Genomic DNA, 10,996 nt, shown 5'->3' on the forward strand with positions numbered 1-10,996 from the left:
CCTGCTTCTACCACCCAACCCTTAGTGTGTCACTAATAATAGTTATTTTTAAATGGCTCCATTGGCCATGCAGATATTCAAATGAGCAGCATGCTAATGAGGAAGTAAATTTCACTGATAGGATGCCAGTTACAAATTTAATTTCTTTCTTTCTGTCTTTCTTTCTGTCCTCCTGCCTCAGCCTCCCGAGTAGCTGGGACTACAGCCACGTACCACCGTGCCCGGCTAATTTTTCAGCTGTTTTGGCTAATTTCTTTCTATTTATAGTTGAGATGGGGGTCTCGCTCTTGCTCGGGCTGGTCTCGAACTCCTGAGCTCAAGCGATCCTACTGCCTCAGCCTTCCGAGTAGCTGGGACTACAGGCATGTGCCACCATGGCCAGCTGATTTTTTTCTACATATTTTTAGTTGGCCAATTAATTTCTTTCTATTTTTAGTAGAGACAGGGTCTTGCTCTTGCTCAGGCTGGTTTCCAACTCCTGACCTTGAGCGATCTGCCCGCCTCGGCCTCCCAGAGAGCTAGGATTACAGGCATGAGCCACCGCGCCGGGCCTACCGGGTGTTGCATGCTGGAGAAACTGGCCCCAGGGCACTGCAGGAAAAGGGGAGCAGGTCTGGGGCGCGCCCTGCCGGAGCCCAGCAGCCGCGTCCACCCAGCGCTGGTGCGGCTGAGCGGCGTGGCTGTGCGCAGCCCTGCGGGGGGCACCTGCGACCTCTCCCCTAAACCGGGTCCAGGCTCGTCCCCAGTCTCCAGCGGATCGGCCTCCTTTCCTTTGCCTGACCAAAGATGGTCTTGTCTCTGGTAGGACAACGCGCAGATGATCAAGGAGGTGGAGGTGGACAAGGTGTCCATGCTCTCCAGGGACCAGGTGGAGGCCATCAAGCAGCTGTGGCAGGACCCGGGGATCCAGGCGTGCTACGACCGGAGGCGGGAGTACCAGCTGTCCGACTCCGCCAAGTAGTGAGTGCGGCGCCACGTGGGGGGTTGCTGACGTGCGGGGCGCGGGGACCACCACCTCCCCCCTCTTGTCCGTATCCCCGCCCCCCGATTTCTTGGGGCCGTCGCCTGCCACCTCCTAAAACCCTTTGGCCACTGTCTCCCCAGGTGTCCCCCCTTGCCCACCCCCCATGTTCGCACTGTGGTTTAAGCGTGCCATTTTCAACGAGAGACTCCACCAAACCTGGGGTGCCCTTGGGAGGGCTGATCCCATTTGGGATGCTGCAATGATCCGATTTAAACAAGGAGTACCCTTGCTTCTGGCCTCCACTTTGCTCCTCTCCACATCACTCTGCCTTTCTGGTCTCTGCGTCAGAGAAGACGCAGGTCCCAAGGCCTAAAGTGGAGCGCTCAGGCCCGGTCTGCTGCTGCCCTCTAGTGGGGCGGACGGGCACACACGGGAAGCTCGGTCTGACGCCTTTGTCGACCAACTGCAAAGGTCTGGATCCATAAAGCTCAAATTCTAAATCCTTCATCCCCGAAGGTAAAAAGATTTCTATTTAGATAGCCCTGCATGCAGACTGTCCCGAGGCGATGCCTCCTTCAGCCTGGTCACTGGGCACATAGTTTGATCACGGTCCTTCCTGAAGAAGCGATGACTCCTGCTTCTGGAGCTCGGCCCTTTCTAGCCTGTCCCGTGTCACCTTCCATCCTCTGAGAGCCCTGAAGTCCTTTCCTGAGACCCACCCCCTTCCCTTGAGGTGCTGCCACCACCCTCTGGGCTGGCCTGGGTGGGTGGTTTTCCTCCATTATCTAGAGGAGACAGTGGGGACAAGGAAGCCACAAACGTCCCCTCCTGTGGTTTTGATGGTCTTCCTTTGGCATTTGTCCCAGGCTGAGAGTTTAATGTCATTGATCCAGGTTGGAATATTTAGGTGCAAGAAAGCATCAAGGCAGGAGAATAAGAGAAAACCTGGTAAAGAGTTAGAGCAGCATAGAAGAGAGATGGAAGGAAGAAAATGTGTCCAGGAGGAGGGAAAACTGCCGTTGACAGGCTGAGGAACAGTGACAGCTCACAGCCAGAGCCAGCGTGGCCCTTCCCTGAGACAGCCTGGCATTACTTGCTTCCGAAGGCCCTGGGGATTGGCCAGAGCTCTGATGTAGATGCGTTTGGAAAAGGCCCCCCAGAAATGCTGCAGAATGCTCATGTAACCTTGAGAGCCGGGCAAGGCCACTGAGAGGGACGTGGGAGTGGCTAGGGTGGTGGACCAAGCTGCCACAGAGAAAGTGGCTCTCAGCAACGCAGACAGTCCCCTGGCCTTCAGAGTGGGCATTCACTTTTCCTCTGTCTGCGTCAGTGGTCTGCAGCTGCTTTGCTAGCGATGTCTGCTTATTTGGACATGCGTCCGTTGCACAGAAGTTTGATGAGTGCCTGCGATGTGCCGGCCACGGTGGTAAGGGCTGCAGGTGCAACCAGCGCTCCCTGCTCTCAGGCTGGTGGAGCAAGACGGGTGTAAATCTAAGAATCACACGTCAAAGGACAAAATGGAAAGCGCCATAAGGCCTGGGGTGGTATCTGGGCAGCGGGGCTGGTGGTGGAAGGCTGAGCCCGTGCTCTGCTCCTGGAACCAGAGGCTGTGTGCTGAGCAGGGCTTGCCCCCCCGCCAACCCGCACAGCCAGCCCCTGACATCCGGTGCAGGGAGGAGGCGGGGAGCTCTCCGTCTCCAACTCTGCTGGTGACCAGGGCCAGAGTTACAGTTATTTTACTAAAAAATGCCTTTGCTTTTAGGCCTTAAAGTTTTTTTTTTAAAAGTATTTTCTTATTTTACTACAAAAAATGATATATTTAATATATGGCAAAAAATAATCTAAGGCAGGTTTGGGGTTATTTTAGGAGATGTTCAGCTTCCTTTAACAGGAAAACTTTTCCTCCTTGCTATTGTTTTGAGTGTCCCCTTGGCCTGTTTTACGTCTGTATATTTTCCTAGAAGCTCTATCTAATTCATTGAGCAGGAGGAGCGTCTCCATTACACAAGGTCCTCCTCGGATGAGGCGCGTGGGAGGGAGGAGGACAGATGGGGAGTCAGAGGGAGCCACTTCCAGCGTCCCAGCCCTGGCAGCCCGCCGTCTCCCTCAGGGCCCCAGTGGGCGCGCGGGGGCCGGGAACCCTGAGGAGGAGGAGGATGCGCGACCTGCGCGTGCCCAGAGAGCTCAGGAAAGGGCTTCTCGTCCCTGTTATCCTCACGACAGTCGCAGGGAGGGTGGAGAGGCCTGGCCGGGGCTTGGCTCTCGAGAGAACGCGGTTGATGGAATCCGCGTGTCTGTGGGCGGTCACCGTGAGTTGGGGGTGCCTCCCCTTTGAGGAGGGTGGGCGCTTCCCCCTTCCCTAGAGGGAGGCCCAGCTCCTCGCCCTCTGACCCCACAGCTACCTGACGGACATCGACCGCATCGCCACGCCATCGTTCGTGCCCACGCAGCAGGACGTGCTCCGCGTCCGCGTGCCCACCACGGGCATCATCGAGTACCCGTTCGACTTGGAAAACATCATCTTTCGGTGAGACCGCCTCCCCGACGAGCTCCACCGGGGGTTCGTCCGCCCCGGCTTGGAAGCCCCCAAACGGATTCTTAAACTCGTTTTTCCTGAGCAGGGAGGGCTTGTGTCGCGCAGGGCAGAAGGATGTTCTGTGCCACAGGGTGTTTGGAACTGTGCTAGGTCCCAAGTCCTGGAAGGAGAGGAACTCGCCCTCCTGTCAGCCTTAGAGAAGAAGCATTCATTTCCTTGCTGGAAACGGGAATAATCTGTACGTGACACACACACACACACGTGTGTACTTCTGCGCTACACAAATGGAGTATACTTATTTCTGACGTCTTTTCCTTAAGGTCGAATAATATTTCTCTTCTCTTCTGTTTCCTTCTCCAAGATTTAACCTTAGAGAAAGGGAACTAAGAATACAAAAATGTGTATGAAAATGACATAGAATAACATACACAAACTACTTACAGCTGTGCAAAAATGTATGCATTCCTGCTTACAGGAAATGCTTTTGGGATGACTTAAGTAGATCTTCCCTGCATTTAATTATGGTAAAAATGAACAATAATATGGGGCACATACTGAGAATTTCAAAGCACTTTCATATACATCATTTCCCTCCTTCCTCCTAACGGTTGCTTTTCTAGTGGAGACAGCACAAGGCCAGTCCTCCCACACCCAGGTCCTGCTTGTTCCCTGTTATGTCGCAGCACTTCTTCAGAACTGTCATGGGAGGGGGCTCCTCTGGTCCAGCCCCTCAGCAGACGTCCTGTATCTTGGTTAGCAGACCACTCACTGACTGTAACGGTAGCCCCTGTGCCTGTCTGCCCATGAACTTATCTAAACCTTTTCACAATCAACTGCTGCCGGTTACTTCTAGAACCTCAGAGAGGGGCTCCCAAGGTTTTTGTTTGTTTTGTTTTAAAAAAGACTTTTATTTCTCCTACGTTTATCTTTCTTGGGCTTTGGCGAGTGGGTTTTGCATTACCTTCTGGGGCCTGGCGATCAGGTTTAACATTATCAACCAGCGACATCTGTTCTTTCACAGCTCAGAGCACGCCCCCCAGCGGGATCTTTCTGACGGAGGAATTCCGATCTTTGAAATCGAGGCCTTTATAGAATGGCTTCTTTGAGCCCAACCTCTTGACAATTGCATGCCCCTTTCCAGCTCCACCCCCTGCTGCGAGGTGGCACAGCCAGCCTCGAATGCATCATTGCAGGAGTGGCTGCGTCTCCAGGACGTGGGGCAAGGACACGGGTAGATTTTTGGTTTTCTTTCTGGCACCTTCCTGGACAGCAGTCCTGGGGAGTGCCGCCAACCGCACTGGTCCAGTGTCTTCAGGGATTGGGGAGTTATGTGTGTGAGGGGGTGGGGTGGGGGCGAGGTGTGACCTGGCAGCTTGTGGGCTGAATCTGCCCACCGTGTATTTTCTTTGGCCCACGCAGTGTCTGGCGCTCGTGCAGTGGGTGCTTTTGTGCTTCGGAGAGGTCCGCTTGGTTCGCCTCCATAAACTGGCCCCTGGAGCATTCAGGCTTGGGATTCCTGGGGCGTTGTGCCTGGAAATCTTTCCCAAAGACACAGATGGAGCCTTTGGATTTCCATGTGCACAGAGGACACTTGCTGGTCTTTATAGGGAAGAATGGGTGGCATCTATTAATGCAGAAAGGATTAGTGGATACATTCGAGGAGCCATGAAAACAAAAAGGGGCCCAGGGACTGAAGAAAGCTGGGGGGACCCGGGAGACTGCTGGCTTTCCCGTCCCTTGTGTATCTGGTGCCCGGGGACTCTACAGTGGTTGGCATAAAACCCGAATGTGGGTGTCTTTGTTTTCTGCCTGGGCTGTCGCAGCAGCTTCCTAACCCGTGTCCCCAACTGGGCTCCACCGAGTCGCCTTTGCGTCTGGCTTCAGGAGCTCCTGCTACCTTCTGTGCCTCATTTGCTAGGGAGCATCCCGTGGTCCCACATTGCCTGAAGCGGTGGTGTTCAAACCCTGGACACTTAGGGCCCCTTTTCACTCTCGAAGACCCCGGTGAGCACTGATTCCCACCGTGTAATGGTTCATGCCCTGGAGGGATCTGTGTTTCTATTGAACAGGATGGTGGATGTCGGTGGCCAGCGATCTGAGAGACGGAAATGGATTCACTGCTTTGAGAGCGTCACCTCCATTATTTTCTTGGTTGCTCTGAGCGAATATGACCAGGTCCTGGCTGAGTGCGACAATGAGGTACGCGGGCTGGGTCGGGAGCTTAGGTAGCTGCAGAAGCCAGAGACCTATTTCTGTGGTATCCGGGTCAGGCAGTGGAGCCTCTTCCTTAGGTTAAGTAGTCCTGCCACTCAAACCGTAGTCTGTGGACTGGGTGCTTGGGACAACTACAGACCTCTCGAATCAGTCCAGACCGACTAAATCAGAATCTACGTTTTAACAAAACTGGAGGAAATTCAGATACGTAAGAAAGATTGAAAGTCACTAGCCGGGAACCCCAGTTCTCAAACTCAGATGCACGCTGAGACACCCTCAGAGCCTCAGTCCAATCCCGGAGAGTCTGATTTAAGTGTTGCTGGGTGCAGCCTGAGAGTAGTGATTGTTTCAAAAACTCCCCAGGTGAATCTAACGCTCTGCTAAGGTTGGAAATCACTCAAAAGCAGAGGTTCTCCTCCTTGGCAGCATAGTGGAATCTCCTGGGGAGCTTTTAAAAAATGCCATCTCTTGGACACCACACTAGAGATTCATGTTTACTGGGTTTAGTTTGGGGGGGTTCTTTTCCAAGCCCCCCAGGAATTCCAGTGAACAGCCACAGTTGAGCAACACTACCTCTAATAAATGCTATCTGAGCACAGGCTTCCCAGCCTCCGCCTGCCCATGGCTTTCCCAAATTCGGTCCCTAGCAGAGTCCTGGGCTGCCTGGGATTGCATATGCCTTTACTTCCCCTGGGAGGGACTCGCTCAGGGCAGCTGGGACTAACCCAGTGTCCCCTCCGAGCTGCCATAGCACTGGCTCATCCAAATCCATTAGCTGGATCTGCCTGGAAAGTGAGGAGGACCATCACGGTCGCTTCTTTGTGAGGTTGGGGGTGGTTTCTATGGAATACTAATGTCCTCCTCATCATCTTTTTCCTTGAACTTGCACAAGATCTCTTGACCTTTTGAAAGATATCTCTTGTTTCCAGGGCATAAAAGCAAATCAACAAAGAACTCTGTCTAGGATCAGGCAATAACTATGAACAAACTGTATCTTGTATTTCTTGAGAGCAGACTTTTCTCAGAGGAGCTCATTTATATTACCTAATTAGTGAGGATTAACCCATTTACTTGTATCAGTGTGCAAAGAACAGAAATCCGCCGGCCAGCTCTCCCAAGTGGGGAATTTTTTTTTTTAATGAAAGACATCCGGTTATCAATATAAAGAATTAGTTCCAAATCTGTCTCGAAATTACTTGTGACATTTCTCAGGAAACTCAAAATATTAGGCGCACAAGGGACCAGTATCTCAGCTTAATATGCTTAGAAATTAAACATTTTCTCCTCTTCTAAAAACCACAAGGTATTTTGAGAAAGATTAAGTGGTTGCCACTCCTGACTTTCCCCTCCTGGTTGTGGATTTGTAGTGTGTCCACTCAGTTTGCTGTACAGGAATTTTTTTTCACATATTGCATATCCTTGAAGATCATTATGGATAAGATCATAATAAATTTTAAAGAAGCTTTACAAACAGGTGAGGGGTTGCTTCTCTGGTAATATATTCCAGATCTTAATCCCCAAAATGTATTAATTGGAAAATGAGCCTGGGTGTCTGGTTGTTGTAGGGAGATAGAGATTTATGGCATGAGCTTCGAAGTTCTCTAGCCTGATCTCTTCCCCCTTCCTAAAGGGAAGTTGTTTCTTTCTTCCTAAAAATATTTGGGGGAGAGCAGAGTGCTACCTAGAACAAGTATTGTCACCAGATAAGATTTGTATGTACCCTTGTCTGCTCTCCATAAATTAGGAGCATTTAATAGTTTCTGGCCTATGTCTAATGTTTAGAAATTATTACTGTCCTACATAGTCTTTACCAGATCCCACTATTACATAGGCTGGGGAAAGTTATTTAAATGTTACGAACAACAGTGTGCTCAGCCATCAAATGGGGACACTGTCATGCTTGTGAAGTGTGGCACAGGGTGGCTCAGGAGCATTGGTGCCCGTCTCTGCCAGCGGCTAGCATTCCTGAGGGCAGTGGCTGGAAGAAGGGCTGGAGCCTCCCTCCCTCCCTCCCTCCCTTCCTTCCTGTCTGGAAGCCAACTAAAGTGGCCATCTCAAGTCTGAAGCTGGCACTTCCCCACTCGGTAATCCCAACAATCACATGACACAGAAAACTTTTGTCAGATGTGGGTTTGAACCTTCCTTCTCCAAGTTGCATTGAAGCCTTTCTTATTTCCTTACATGTTTGTTTGGGGCTAGAGAAGAGTTGGGGTGCAACAGGCGAGGGGATTCATTAGAGGGTGATTCATTAGAGGGTGGGGAGGCGGGGATCAGAAGCAGGCGGCCGGGTGCCGGGGACCGACATGTGCTCACCAGCTTCAGCAGAACAGGGACCAGAGACTGCAGCAGGACGAGAGGATAGACCAGCGATTTGGCAAGTTGTTTCTAAAGTACCGTTTTCTTTCTAGTTTATCCTAAGTCCCTTGTTTCTCACCTAGAACCGCATGGAAGAGAGCAAAGCCTTATTTAAAACCATCATCACCTACCCCTGGTTTCTGAACTCATCTGTGATTTTGTTCTTAAATAAGAAAGATCTTCTGGAAGAGAAGATCATGTACTCTCATCTAATCAGCTATTTCCCAGAATACACAGGTAAGTGTTCATCTTGTGGGCAATGTTTCTGTGTCGATCATGTCCACCTCCCGGGCATCGGTCCAGAGGTGCCAGCTCACAACGGCTCCCTGAGCTGCCTGGAACAGCCCGTGTCCCCCTGTGAACGGAAGCTCTGGCTGCACCTTGTGTGTTAGCGTCTCAGCACCTCCACACACGCCTCTCAGTGCCCGGAGCACACTTGCTAACTCCTCTCGCTGACTCCCGGTTCGTTCTCCAAGACCCCACTGAGGCCTCTCCTCCCCTGGGGAGCCTTTCTGACCCTCCCCTGCCCGGCTGCCCCACAGTAGGGCTGCCTCCTCCTTCCTGCAGCCTGGCTCCCCTTGCTCTCACGTGGCTGTCATCATGCTGTGCAGCGTATTATTATACACAGCTACCTGCTTACTCAGCCCTCTTCCCAGTCAACTCCTCAAGGGCAGAACTGTGCCCCGTTTATCTTTGCAGCCTCCGAGCCAGTCCGAGCACCGGGCACTTCTTACATGTAGGGTAAAGTGTGGCAATCCCCATTCCCAGACACGGGGTGGACTCTCAAGTTCTTTTTACATAACTTGTCCAAGGCAGGAGAGTTTCATACCTTACTGCTAATTTATTTCTGGTACAGGAGGTCTCAAGTATTGTTAAGTTTGGCATTCATATTTACAGGATTAGAGCTCTCAAGCTTTAAAATCAGCCTAATAAGGTTAGTTTCCACATTCTTCCTTTTCCCACTCCCAGCCCACATCTGTCTGTCTGTGTAAGTTAATAATGGTTATTTCTCTTCACAAGTGGTCCAAATCAGAAAATTAAATTGGGTCACTATTTTTAAACAAATCATCTTAAAGTACAATTTTTAGATACCTGAGGGGTACTTTAAAATACTACTGTTTTATGGGTTCATAATGAGATGCAATAAAAACAATGTTCCAGGTAAATTATTCCCCAGAAATAAAAAGTAAAATCAAAGAAGGATCCCCAATAAGAACAAGAGGACCTTAAAAACAGTTCTTGAGAGGACATGATGGAGAGTCTGTCTTATTCCTCTAATTACACTTGTGACTAGGACCAAAGCAGGATGTCAAAGCTGCCAGAGACTTCATCCTGAAGCTTTACCAAGATCAGAATCCCGACAAAGAGAAAGTCATCTACTCCCACTTCACGTGTGCTACAGATACAGAGAATATCCGCTTTGTGTTTGCTGCTGTCAAAGACACAATTCTCCAACTCAACCTGAGGGAATTCAACCTAGTTTAAAAGCTGCTGCGCATTCCTCCCCTGTAACAGAAGACATGGTTTGCAAGCTCTTCTTGTTTTATTTGCAAGTGCTTCTGACACCACCTGAGCCAGCCCCCTGTGCCAGGAACCAAGGACATCATGCAGCTCACAGGGAGAGAGAAGGGTGTTAGGACTTGGAAGATAAAATTTGAGTTTACCAACATATTTAAGTCTTTAATTCTCAAGTTGTTTTTATAATTCTTTTGTTGACTTTTGTGTCAAGACACAACTCTTACAGTTTGTGTAATCTCTGAATTTGGTACTATATAGAATTTTTAAAGGCCACTGTGATTTACTGTTTTTTTTTAAAATTAAATTTTAAGTGTGTTTAAAAATAGCCATCAAAAATTATGCAACAGAGGGGCTGGTTAATTTATAGATCATGCCTGGAGACCTCTAGAATTAATTTGGGTGACTTTTTTTTTTTAAAGAATATTAATCAGTTTGAAGCTTTTTATTAAATCTTATAATGTAGAGACATTTCTAATTGAATATTTTTCTCTCTTCACACTAAAGAACTCCTTTAATATGCCACCAAAGATTTTTTTAAAACAGTTCATTCTTTGTGTGTTAACTTTCTAAGCCCAATTAATATATCAGTATATTTAATTTAGTTTTGCCACATTTTGATAAGCATGAAGCCAAAGTTGACATATAGGCTGTATGTAGATAGCATGTTATGTTGAAAAATGTGTATGTCGCTTGTGTGTGTGTATATATTTTTTCCCCAATGTATATTGACAAGGTCTTGTAAACTTATGAAATGGCTAAAAACCCAAATTGTTTAACGGATATTATGTAACCTGTCCCACAATTCTGATGGCCACCACAGTTTGCTGTGTTTGAATGATGTATGCTATGCCTTTCTGAGGAGGCTAAGAATATACCACTCTGCTATTAACTCTGGATTATGTTGTGTTTCTTAGAGCTCATGGTTGATTGATAGTTCTGCTCCTAAAAAGAAAAATGCTTTTTTCTCTTAAGGTGGTCTTAATCGTTAGTAATGCAGAAACAGAACTAAGTTTCCTCGTTTTGGGGCAAATCTGTTATTCATCATGTTATGTTGGAGTTCCTTTAGTAGCTGGCTGGGTAAAGCAAAAGCAGAATCCTCTGGGAAGCACAGTGTTTCAAACTAAAGGCCCAGATGGGTTTGTTTCTGCCTTTCATTTGAAGATACACACATACACATTTGGGGATTTAAGCTGTGATCTATCTCTTTGAAATCAGTCTATACAACGTACCTGGATTGGTTCCATAATGCATCAGCATTCCTACAGCTGCACTAAGCCTTGCTTTCAGCCAATTACTGGACTGTCAGGTTTTTACTCTGTGGGAACAATTCCAAATGTGAAGTTCTTAAAGAGCATTGGTGCTGGGAAAAACTGAAATTATGCTCATCTGTAGTGATTCTACAATAGCAA

At 48.9% G+C, this 10,996-nt stretch overlaps 1 protein-coding gene across 2 annotated transcripts in view; it reads left to right on the forward strand.

The window, feature by feature from the left end:
* Positions 1-10,476, forward strand: part of GNA14 (G protein subunit alpha 14) — a 179,142-nt gene extending 168,666 nt beyond the window's left edge. For both annotated transcript variants that reach the window (XM_012759773.3, XM_076008611.1), the window contains 5 exons: positions 806-960; positions 3,363-3,491; positions 5,570-5,699; positions 8,153-8,306; positions 9,364-10,476. In XM_012759773.3, coding sequence (XP_012615227.1) covers positions 806-960; positions 3,363-3,491; positions 5,570-5,699; positions 8,153-8,306; positions 9,364-9,554 — 759 coding nt within the window. In that variant the 3' untranslated portion in view covers positions 9,555-10,476. The remainder of the gene's footprint in view (positions 1-805; positions 961-3,362; positions 3,492-5,569; positions 5,700-8,152; positions 8,307-9,363) is intronic.
* The last annotated feature ends 520 nt before the right edge of the window (positions 10,477-10,996 follow it).

The sequence above is a fragment of the Microcebus murinus genome, chromosome 12 (genome assembly GCF_040939455.1).
Source record: "Microcebus murinus isolate Inina chromosome 12, M.murinus_Inina_mat1.0, whole genome shotgun sequence".
NCBI classification, from domain to species: Eukaryota; Metazoa; Chordata; class Mammalia; order Primates; family Cheirogaleidae; genus Microcebus; species Microcebus murinus.